This window comes from Poromitra crassiceps (assembly GCF_964638095.1).
Source record: "Poromitra crassiceps genome assembly, chromosome: 3".
In the NCBI taxonomy this organism is placed as follows: Eukaryota; Metazoa; Chordata; class Actinopteri; order Beryciformes; family Melamphaidae; genus Poromitra; species Poromitra crassiceps.
The window spans coordinates 32,089,264-32,101,572 of NC_139625.1; the positions used below are offsets into that span (position 1 = coordinate 32,089,264).

The following is a 12,309-nucleotide window of genomic DNA, read 5'->3' on the forward strand; positions in this document are numbered from 1 at the left end:
ACATTAGATGTATGTTGTCCCAAATGTCAAAAGTGACATCCATTTCAACAGTGATCCAACAGAGAGGGAAAAGCTGGACTGAAAAACACAAAAAGCCAGGGAGGGGCACACCAAATACAAAATAAAATAAAAGATAAATGAGTCCAGGAGGAAAGGCTGTTTACCCGCAGCGGGACTGGAGGAACTACTCTACATCATCATGATCTTCTGGCTCTTCATGAAGAACCACAACGAAAGCAGATAGCTCTGAATAAAAATGCTCTCACCATAGGGAAAGCTTTTACCCAGCATGGAAGAATAAATTAAAAGAACACCATCCATTTTCATCAGATCCATCCAACCATTACAGAAGTGCCTTTTTGTCTGTCTTGTTCACACACAAAAGTCCTTTACTAAAACGGCCTGTTTCTGGCCAGAACTGCTGATTTTCTTTTAAACTATTATACATTATTATTATTATACATTCAAAACGTGATCAAAACGGTTCATCTCCTTTTCTCTTTTTCCACTAAATTATTCCAGGCACTTGATAGACTATAGGGCCAAAACTGAACTGAAAACAGTAAGTACAAATACATTGGAATTACAACAACTGCATTCTGCCTGTGATCGGCTTCTTGGGAACCCTTCACTTTACAACGGCCCCTTATTTCTGTGTATAAACCAATGGAAAAAGTGTACATACCATTAGTACATAATACTACTGTATTGTGTATGTATTATGTACTGTATTATGTGGGTACTGGGGGGGGGGGGTCTTCTCAAAAGTGTAAAAACAGAACTACAGTAAGTACTAAGTACAATTACATCTGTACATGTTGTAGCTACTTTTCCTTATATATGTTACGTATTCGGGAGATTCATCAAGTACTTCTACAGCATTGAGTAATTCTAATACTTTTCCATAGTAAATACACAGTAATAAGGCCATTGTACAGTAATGTGTTGCCATGTTTTCCATGTAGCAGCGAGTTAATCATGTTTCTTTACCCTTCATTGCCACTTGACAATCACTTTCCCTCTCATGACTTTCGCTAAATATAGACTCTGTAAACATAAACATGTTAACCCCTTATTGTTTTGGGGGTCAGCTGGCGATCGACTGCATATAAAGGGGGTGGGGAGTGGGGGGGTTGTATCATTTGGCAATCTCCTGATCCTTCCCTGCACCTGGAACCGCGGCACTCCTCCTACTGTACATTGCAGTGCAGTATTTGGTTCAGAGACTTGGAGAGACGTGGCGCTGTACTGTAATAATACTGTACTGTGCTGTACTGTAATAAGAGTTTAAGACTTAATTTGGCACTTTTCTCAGCAAACTGCGCTCGGAGGATCCACCACATCCGTAACTTACACACATACATAATACATGCTTCAGAGTCTCCTTTGACAAAACTGTGTTTTTTTATATATATATTTATTTATATTTTGTGCTGTGCGATCTGTACGCCGCACAGCATGCCTTCATTTCAGTATTAACACTATAGAGCAGCGAAAACATCTCAAGCTTCTGGGCAGCTTTTTAGTAGAACTCAAGCACACAAGGACAAACAGTTAGAGATGACAGAGGAAACGCTGGGTCCAAAGAGTATAGAAGCCAAGAGAGGAAACTCTGTTGCTTTTTTGACTACAGCACTGCCGCCATTTTGGACTGAAAACGCCTCCTTGCGCTAATGTGATACAGCACAGAACCAGGCCGGAGAGACACACCATGACCGGGAAGAACACAGGCCATTTCTGTAGAGGTACATTTGTACAGTACTTTGTAGGCGGGACGTTTTACTCGGATCATAACGGTAGTCTCCTTCAGTCCAAAATGGCGCAGGGGCTGCACGCTGATGTTGCAATGGAACGACTTGGCACTTCTTGGCAATGTAAGTTCTTTGCTGTGATTCTGTTGTCACTCGAACTAACTACCTACAACTAGCCAGTGTAACAGAACAGCTGAAGACTTCCTTGTTTGGAAGTTAGGCTCAATAGATAGGAAGTCTGCCATTATTTTGAAGCCTTCAGAAGGAGCTTTCAAATGAAAAAGCCACCTGAAACTCTTTAAAAACAGCTATTTTTGATGCACTGTACTTCTTGATGCATTTCTGGGGCCATTTTGTGGTTTGGCGGTGCATTTGTCATCTTCCCGTGGATAACTGGCCAAACGTAGACGACATAACGTCATGTGGAAATATTTCCAGCAGCTACGAAGGAGTTTGACAGCAGAAAATATCTCAGCGATCTAAAACAGCGGGAAACATCAGGGTTTGGTGTCAGTCCCTCAGAATCAAAGAGCGAGGGCTTCTTAGAGCCGCCATTTTACACCAAGACATGTTCAACAATCGCACAGGGAGAAATCCATCGTAGAAGAGGAGAGACACCAATTTGTCCACCCACAGGAGCAGGAGAGAGACCAGAATGGGTGACTTTTTCTAGACTGGAAAAACTCTTGCTCTCTTGCTCTTACTATGCTATCACTGAAGGCTTCGTTTACACGTATCCTGGCTAGCTGCTGATGTTGGGTCTGATGTCTCTGAGTACTTGAGTGGTACTAAAAGGCCTCTCTGGTACGAACATATTGCGAAGCGCTGCTATTTCTTGCCCAGCAAGAGTTAATCGTTGCTTTGATCTCGCAAACGTCAACTTTTCAAACCGCGGTGTGACCCCCTCGACCTACAGATCTGCGGGAGCTTTCGGTTCATGAGTCTTTACCCTGGCAGTCGAATCACACTCGCTATCAAAAATCATCTTAACATTTGTCATACATTCTTTTTTCTATTCTTTTTTTTACTGTAAACAAACAAAAAAGATGGATCAAAAAACGAGAGAAGTAAAAGTCTGCCAGTTGTGAAAATGTCGCAGTTCTATTGTAAAATAAAAAATAAGTTACAAAAAAATCGAAATAAAAATCTTTGCTTACAGTACTAAAATCCTAACCTAGATCTTTCAAACTTTAAGAACCACATGTTAAGTCTATAAATATCTTTACAAATATACACGTTAATTATTCAAATAAACCTTTTTCGTATCACTTTAAACGATTATGTCTTACACGGTCATGACAGTGTCTTCTAGATTGCAATGCTTCGATCCTAAAACAATGCTTTAAAAAATTTAATTTTTTGTCTTTTAAGTACATGGCTGTGGACAGCAATATGATACATATTTGCATTTATATATTTACAATAAATCATCTTTCTAGATACATAAAAGAAATCCAAAGCTTACTTATTATCGAATGGCCCTGAAACACTGCAACTTGACCTCACGGCGGAGGAGGATATTTGTTCCATGGTTCTCCAAACTGCTCGTTTAGGAGGATACAATTCGACCAATTCACAATTGAACACCATTTTATATGCATGTAGTCATGTGTATCCATCTCCGGTCTTCAGTATCTCCGGCTTCTGTGGAAGCGGAAATGGTTGAGTGAGTGATTGGATTGGTTCTGGTTCAGACTGCGTTTGGAGGACCAAAAGTGTTGGGAAGAACAAGTCACATTATTGAGTTGATTCTGGCGTTGCTGGTTTCTTGCCAAACGGATATTCTCATACTGCGATAGAAGGGCTCCGTGCAGCAGAGACGAGAAAGTCCAAGGTCCTCGCCGGAAAAATAACGGAAAAAAATGCCCAGGATCACTGACCAGTTATCGACCAATGCCCTTCATTCCCTCCTCTTACATCCGTTTCTGTTTATTTCGTTTTTCAGTCCCAGGAGGTTTATCCCAGTAGGCACGGAATGGTTTTAACCCCACAGATTGTCAATAACAAAAGACTGGCCCGAGTACAAAAATATAATTTCATTTCCGAGAGGAAGAAACATGATTCAACGGCAAAAAAAAAAAAAAAAAAAATCCTTCAATGCTTAGAGAGGAAACCTCATTCAACTGAATTTCTACCAAGAGTTTTAAGACGAATCAAAGAGCTGAAGCACTGTGGAAGTATTGCATGCGGCGTCATTTGTGATCCCCCCCATGTCTTGAGGAGTTTGTGGGAGAGACGTCACTGAGGTGATAATGAGTCACCCATGGGTGGGGGTCTCATGTCCTGATCACGGTCCCGTTGCTGGGTGGTGGTAGCTGTTTGGGGAGGCAGGGCTCGTCGGGCAGCGGGTCGTGGGCGAACACCGAGTCGTCTCCTGACGAGCAGGTGCTGTTGGAGTCCTGACAGGTGGGCGAGTACTGCTCGAACGGCACCGACAGGTCCAGGTACTCCTGCCAGAGAAGAGGTCAGAGGTTAGCCTGCCGTGTCACACAACAAGCCCCTCACCACATACATGTATGGTGTAGTGGAGGGTAGACGCAGGTAGACGCCGTCTACCTACTTATTTTTCAGACGGCTTTGCGTCTACTCACTTCTAAATCTCCTCTGATGCGCTCCATTCAAGTTTTTTCTTTTTTCTGCCTAAAGTCTCTGCCGGGCAGCCGGGCAGATTGAGATTCCACCAGGAAACGTTGCATTACAACGGCGAGGCGAGGCGGACGCAGCCTGTCTAGCGATGGCTAGTCTAGCGAATGCATGTGTCCACCAGAGGCATCCCCTGAAGTGGCTCTCCGCTCTGCTCCACTAAACAAATCAGCCTGTGTATTTTCGCTTCTATAGCCCTTTTCCCACATGCGTACCGGAAAATTACCTGTAAGTCAATATCGGACATTTCCCTGAATTTCCCTTCACACCTCAGCGTTCGCATGTGGGAATCTTATCGTCAAATAGCCGGTATGTTGGGGGGTGGGGGGGGGGGGGGCGGGGGGCGGGGGAGAGTGGCCTGGGGTCTGTGCTGCAGGCCACTGAGGCCAGTCAGAAAAAAACAACAAACAAACATGGAGCCGGCGTCCACTCTTTTGATAATATTGCTGACGCGCTTTTTCCTCAAACGTAGACAGCGACGCAGACAAATTAAGGCGAAAATGGAAAGGGATATACGTGCGAACAGAAACAGATTCATGTTCGCAGTCTTCTCCGCTCAACATCGTGCAGAATATGAAGATAGACTAAACCGGGGACAGATCATGACAGTGTTATGTACCTCTGCGCTGCTGCGTGAGACTAGAGCCGTCTGGAAGCGAGAGAGACCAGGAGGGAATTTATTTTGGGAAGATGCTCTGAACAATTTTGACGACGTGGAATGGAAGCGTCATTTTCGCATGTCCCGGTGTACGTTCGACTACGTGCTGAGTCTGGTCCGACCCGCACTAACACGCAAGATCACCCGGTGGCGAAAACCACTGGAAGCGCGTTTGCGACTGGCAATAGTCCTTTGGTGGTACGCAACACCAGGGGAATATCGAACAATCAGCTGTGTATTTGGTGTTGGACTGTCTACTGTGTGCACTGATAGCGGAAAATGACTGGACCCCTTTCTCACCTGTCTGCCTATCGCGGCATACCGCTCTTCTGACTGGCTCAAAACTGGTGAAATGGCCGCGACGACGGGGTCGCGCTTATACCGGCACGACGCCTTTCCCACATGCAGGCATTAGACCACGTTGCGGTCATTTTACGGTACAAAGCGCATGTGGGAAAAGGGCTTATGAGTTGCGTCAAGCAGGACAGAGCAAATCGAGCTGGGCAGGAATTAACGAGAATAATAAAATAAAACGTCCTGTCGATTTTCGAAATAAAACCTGTTACTGTATGATTGTCAAGAGAGAAACAGTCACACATTGGGGGCAATTTAGCCTGCTTTCTATAATAATGCATCCCTCAATTACTTGAATGCCTCCATTATTTTGGGAGCTACTTGGGTTCAAATTAATGTAGTGAGTTGGTTTGAAATGTTTGTATCAATGAACTAAATTCAGTAATGTTCAGGTTATGGTAGCCTAATTGATCTCATTGTTACATTGTAGCCTATAGGCCTAATTCAATCAAAATGTTGTTTTTGTAGACACCAATAATGACTGCCCAGCAAAAGTAGTTTAAACTAGTAAGTATAGTTAAGTGTATATATTGTGGTGACCACAATGGTCTGCTAGCAGACTGGGGACATAAACCTCAAGTGCTTAGAGCAGGTGAGTCACGTGACTGGAGTCACATGACCGGTTGGACTATAAATTGCCATGCCTTGGCCCAGCTGGCCAAGCGTCTGCACCTTCTCCTCACTGGAGGCAAACAGACCGACTACATTCTGCAGCTACCAGCTAGCCTAGCCACACTCTGTTAGCTAGCCTGCAACACCGTCTGTTTGGTTTGTACTAAGATAGGGACCGACAATAAACGATGCCAGCGACATGCTGGATCAACTTTATCTCAGCATCTGTCATTCCCTACATTGGTGACCCTGAGGTTCCTGCCGCTTGTGGGAGCCACGAACAAGCAACAACGAGATGGACGTCTTTCCTCTTGCTGCCCGGCTGACCTGGGAGCTGCCTGTTTGCCATGGTGACGCCTCACGTTCCCTGTTGCCGACTGCAGGGGGACGCATGGGGGTATTGCTGCCCGACTGCCAGACCCCTGGTGCACTTGGAAGCCAACACGGCTGCAATTTGCCACGGGTTCCACGCCACGGTTTGGCGACCACGCAGCGCCCTGCCGGCTGCCATGAGGGGGTGGATCCGACGATTTTCGCCTTCCCCCGCAATAACGACAGCTCCCGCCTGGGTTTCAACCCCGGAGATTACTACTGCAGCTCCAGTCCGGTAACCACCACCGACCCACCCACCCAGCCACCCAGCCCAGGGAATCCGGCCCGACGTCGCGCTACGCCGTCTTGGTAGCCGACACGATTCGGATGGACTTTTCCCATGCTGCGCGCCTCGCGCCCCAGAGACTCTGATTCGTCATGTCAGTGTTTTGCATGTTTGTGTTTAACTGTATTTTGTTGGCCGCACTTGCGATTTCTGGGGGGGCCTGTGTGGTGACCACAATGGTCTGCTAGCAGACTGGGGACATAAACCTCAAGTGCTTAGAGCAGGTGAGTCACGTGACTGGAGTCACATGACCGGTTGGACTATAAATTGCCATGCCTTGGCCCAGCTGGCCAAGCGTCTGCACCTTCTCCTCACTGGAGGCAAACAGACCGACTACATTCTGCAGCTACCAGCTAGCCTAGCCACACTCTGTTAGCTAGCCTGCAACACCGTCTGTTTGGTTTGTACTTAGATAGGGACCGACAATAAACGATGCCAGCGACATGCTGGATCAACTTTATCTCAGCATCTGTCATTCCCTACAATATATATATATCTTTTTCTTTTTGCTGTCTGTTTGTTAACCATACTAATTGTTGTTTTGAAAATTTGCAATATTATAAACAGGCATGAGACTAGCAGAGGTGCAGCAAAACGTGTCTTGTTTTGTTCTAATCAATTGAAGCAGATAGTAAAGTGGAAGGTGGAGTAAAGGGCAATAGAATGAGTGAGAAAGTCGTGAATTTGACCAGCTTAAAATGTGCCACAGCACTACGATCTTTATTCTACAGTAAAACATCAAAAGCTTGAGGTGAAAATATGTATTGCAGCTTTGTCATCAAGTCAATGATGACAAAACAGTGCAAGGTGAAGGCAGAGTGGAGTTTTGGGTGTTTCCACTGTGAGTGAGTGACAGCGAGGCGATGGACTCACGTCAGTGGAGGTCATGGATAAAACCCGGTCATGATCTTCCACCAGCTGTCTGAAGGTGGGCCTCTGAGAGGGCACCGCGTGCCAACACTCCCTCATGATCATGTACCTGAAACACAAGGCAAAGAGCAGTTATACTGTATACTAGTATCTAGTTTGACACATGAAACCGACAACAAACCCAAACTTCTCAAAATAAACAAAAAAATTGTAAAAATGTTATATTTACATGTACAGAATATAAGTGTATTCTGCCGTTACACTGACTGTAAATCACAGTGGATAGGATGAATGTATGGATGCCTAAATGAATATACAGATACATGAGTTATATTTGGATTTTAGATGACATGCATGAAATCAATCTCATGAGCTTGTTTTTATCTTATAATGTGGGAAATTTTGGTAGTTTAAGCTTGTTACATGGGAAGTCACTGTGAATATCTGCTAAATGCCTAAAATGTAAATTGCAGGACTGCAAGAATATCACATTCTGAATGTGATAAACATGCAAGAATAAAGACATTTTATTTAACTAGAAATCTTGCACGCTACGCGCGCTCCATTCCTAGTCGCCCGCCCTGCAGCTCGGCCGCTACGTGCTACGCTCTGATCACATCATGGAATGCTCGAGTGACGTCACTCAGTGCACAATTGCACTTCACAACTTCACATCGCTGATGACATCACTCACTGATGACATCACAATACGAAGGATCAGCCGATCAGCATTTTGGTAAACGGCGTCACTGGGTGGAAACGGCAATGGGACCCTATGGAGCCAGCCTTGAGTGTCTCACTCTAGCCGGCTGTGCTGTTTATAACATTTATAAAAACTGCGACAGTTCACACAACTTTAACACAACATGCATATTGTACATCAGACTCTTGAGCTACTTCTGCTCTCACTCAGAATGTCAAAAAAAGATGTGATGTATAGTTTTTTAGACGTTTGTTTGGCACAACTCATACTAGTTAACTGCTGGGGGGTTCCACGTTTCTGGGTGGTTGTGACATCACGCTGATTCGTCCTATTGCTCAAGTGACCATCACTGATGACATCATCAAGTGCTTGTGTGACATCACTGATGATGTCATAGACATTGTGACATCTTCAGTGATGTCATTGACATTGTGACATCATCAGTGACATCACAATGTGGTACATCATTTGAAATGAACAGACCCACTTACTCCCTTTATGTGTTTCTATATTTCTATGATATAATAGTTATGTGGTGCTTTGGTTGCTCTGCAGACGAAGGTGTACTGTAAACCATCAACCCCATGGGTTCAAATCTAACTCACGACTTTTATCGCCTCTGTCTTTCTACCTGATATTTGTTGGACTCCTTCCACTGTACAAGACCAGTTTAGTTGCATAGCGCTGAATGCAATAAAGTCTCTGATAAAGCAGAACCAACAGAGGGTAATTTCTAACGGAACGTACAGTTCATGGGTGCAGTTGGCGGGCTTGTCCATCCGATGTCCCTCCTTCAGCAGTTTAAAGAGCTCTTCTACTGGGATGCCTGGGTAGGGCGAGCCTCCCAGCGTGAAGATCTCCCATAGTAACACACCATAGGACCACCTGAACACAAACACACAAAGGATAAAGATTAGGATTCGGGCATCCGGGTAGCGCAGCAGTAGATTCCCTGCCTACCAACACGAGGGTCGCAGGTTCGAGCCCCCGTGTGGGAAGCCGGATTAAGGGTATAAGTCCTGTTCGCTGCACTAGTGCCTCCTCTGGTTGGTCAGGGTGCCTGTTCAGGGGGGAGCAGAACTGGGAAATAGTGTGATCCTCCCACGCGCTACGTCCTGCTGGTGAACCTCCTCTCTGTCAGGTGAAAAGAAGAGGCTGGCGACTGCACATGGAGGAAGCATGTGTTCGTCTACAACTCTCCCCAGATCGGCAGAGGGGGTGGAGCAACGTCCGGGACAGCACAGGGAATTGGCCAAGCACAATTGGGGAGAAAACGTGTGAAGGATCCGGAAAAACAACAAAGAAAGAAAAAAGATGATGGTTGAAACGGCACGACGCCTGGAGCAGTCACGGCTCAGCAAGAGGGTGGCGTTCCCCCAGGGACTACGATCGATCTGAGCGGAGAAATATTGATCTTCAATCATCTTTCCAGCACTCCATTTAAGAATTCCTCTGACATTCTGTCTGTCTGGGACACTCGATCAATAGCTGTAAAAATCAACAACTCTCCCCTAAAGCCAGACAGCAGAGAAATAAGACTCAATCTTGTGGTGTCATCGGGTATAAAGTGTGGAGGCTGACTGCCTGGCTGAAGACATGTTTTCTGTATGAAGATTTTATTGGAGCTGGCAGATCGTGTATGGCTGCCATCGGGTCAGAGACTGCTCTCTCCTAGCCTAATGCAAAGATCAGCTGGGAGCGTACTAACAGAGAGAAGTAGCAAAGAGAGTTTAATTATCTCGACCAAGAGCTTCCCACAAATCAAGGACTCTTAATTTAGTCCACATTAGAGCCACGGACCCCCCCCCCCCCATTTGATGAGATTTTGTCTCTTGGATCCAAATCTGAGAATAATTTATTGTCAGATATGATTTTGTATTCCAATTCCAAGACTATCTGTATTGTAGGCAGAGCGATAACAGACTTTCTGTATTGTAGGTAGAGCGATAACAGACTGTATTGTAGGTAGAGCGATAACAGACTATCTGTATTGTAGGTAGAGCGATAACAGACTTTCTGTATTGTAGGTAGAGCAATAACATACTTTCTGTATTGTAGGTAGAGCGATAACATACTACTTTCTGTATTGTAGGTAGAGCGATAACAGACTTTCTGTATTGTAGGTAGAGCGATAACAGACTATCTGTATTGTAGGTAGAGCGATAACAGACTTTCTGTATTGTAGGTACAGCGATAACAGACTATCTGTATTGCAGGTAGAGCGATGACAGACTGTCTGTATTGTAGGTAGAGCGATAACAGACTATCTGTATTGTAGGTAGAGCGATAACAGACTGTATTGTAGGTAGAGCGATAACAGACTATCTGTATTGTAGGTAGAGCGATAACATACTTTCTGTATTGTAAGTAGAGCAATAACAGACTATCTGTATTGTAGGTAGAGCGATAACAGACTATCTGTATTGTAGGTAGAGCAACAACAGACTGTATTGTAGGTAGAGCAACAACAGACTGTCTGTATTGCAGGTAGAGCGACAACAGACTGTCTGTATTCTAGGTAGAGCAACAACATACTGTCTGTATTGTAGGTAGAGCGACCACAGACTGTCTGTATTCTAGGTAGAGCAACAACATACTGTCTGTATTGTAGGTAGAGCGATAACAGACTGTCTGTATTGTAGGTAGAGCGATAACAGACTGTATTGTAAGTAGAGCGATAACAGACTGTCTGTATTGTAAGTAGAGCGATAACAGACTATCTGTATTGTAGGTAGAGCAATAACATACTGTCTGTATTGTAGGTAGAGCGATAGCAGACTATCTGTATTGTAGGTAGAGCAACAACAGACTGTATTGTAGGTAGAGCAACAACAGACTGTCTGTATTGCAGGTAGAGCGACAACAGACTGTCTGTATTCTAGGTAGAGCAACAACATACTGTCTGTATTGTAGGTAGAGCGACCACAGACTGTCTGTATTCTAGGTAGAGCAACAACATACTGTCTGTATTGTAGGTAGAGCGATAACAGACTGTCTGTATTGTAGGTAGAGCGATAACAGACTGTCTGTATTCTAGGTAGAGCAATAACAGACTATCTGTATCGTAGGTAGAGCGATAACATACTATCTATCTGTATTGTAGGTAGAGCGATAACAGACTGTCTGTATTGTAGGTAGAGTGATAACAAACTATCTGTATTGTAGGTAGAGCAACAACAGACTGTCTGTATTGTAGGTAGAACGATAACAGACTATCTGTATTGCAGGTAGAGCAATAACAGACTGTCTGTATTGTAGGTAGAGCGATAACCGACTATCTGTAATTGTAGGTAGAGAGATAACAGACTATCAGTATTGTAGGTAGAGCGATAACAGACTATCAGTATTGTAGGTAGAGCGATAACAGACTATCTGTATTGTAGGTAGAGAGATAACAGACTATCAGTATTGTAGGTAGAGCGATAACAGACTATCTGTATTGTAGGTAGAGCGATAACAGACTATCAGTATTGTAGGTAGAGAGATAACAGACTGTATTGTAAGTAGAGCAATAACCAACTATCTGTAATTGTAGGTAGAGAGATAACAGACTATCTGTATTGTAGGTAGAGCGATAACAGACTATCTGTATTGTAGGCAGAGCGATAACAGACTATCTGTATTGTAGGTAGAGCGATAGCAGTGCAACCATGAATAGAACAGTCTTCTACATTCTCGTGTTTACATCTTGTAGCCTAAATACAATAATGGTGAAGTTTACGAAGTAATTAGAACCACTGGCCTAGATCATGTCTGCTTCAGAGTTCTTTCTCACACTGACGTAACACTGACGTAACACTGACACTGTGCGGTGCGCTTAAAGTCGAGAATCGTTCAGGAGCCCAACCAATGCGCCGCGTCACAATTATGAGACACATAGTTGGGATGAGAAATGCGCACCTGCCACTACAAAAACCACTGAACATCACTTAAAAAAGGCACGGACCAATCAGCACATATTGCTTGTGTGTCACCTACAGTATAATAAAGAGCTTATTTGTACCTAAACAGACCCAAACTGAATGCAAAACATCCATGGAAAAACAATTTACTATGGTTA

The 12,309-nt window shown here is 44.3% G+C and overlaps 1 protein-coding gene across 3 annotated transcripts in view; it reads right to left on the reverse strand.

The window, feature by feature from the left end:
• Positions 1-3,827: 3,827 nt before the first annotated feature.
• Positions 3,828-12,309, reverse strand: part of fgfr3 (fibroblast growth factor receptor 3) — a 63,714-nt gene continuing 55,232 nt past the window's right edge. For all 3 annotated transcript variants that reach the window (XM_083633984.1, XM_083633982.1, XM_083633983.1), the window contains exons 13-15: positions 8,997-9,134; positions 7,550-7,655; positions 3,828-4,201 (exon numbers count right to left, since the gene is read on the reverse strand). In XM_083633984.1, the coding sequence (XP_083490110.1) occupies positions 4,028-4,201; positions 7,550-7,655; positions 8,997-9,134 (418 nt within the window). In that variant the 3' untranslated portion in view covers positions 3,828-4,027. The remainder of the gene's footprint in view (positions 4,202-7,549; positions 7,656-8,996; positions 9,135-12,309) is intronic.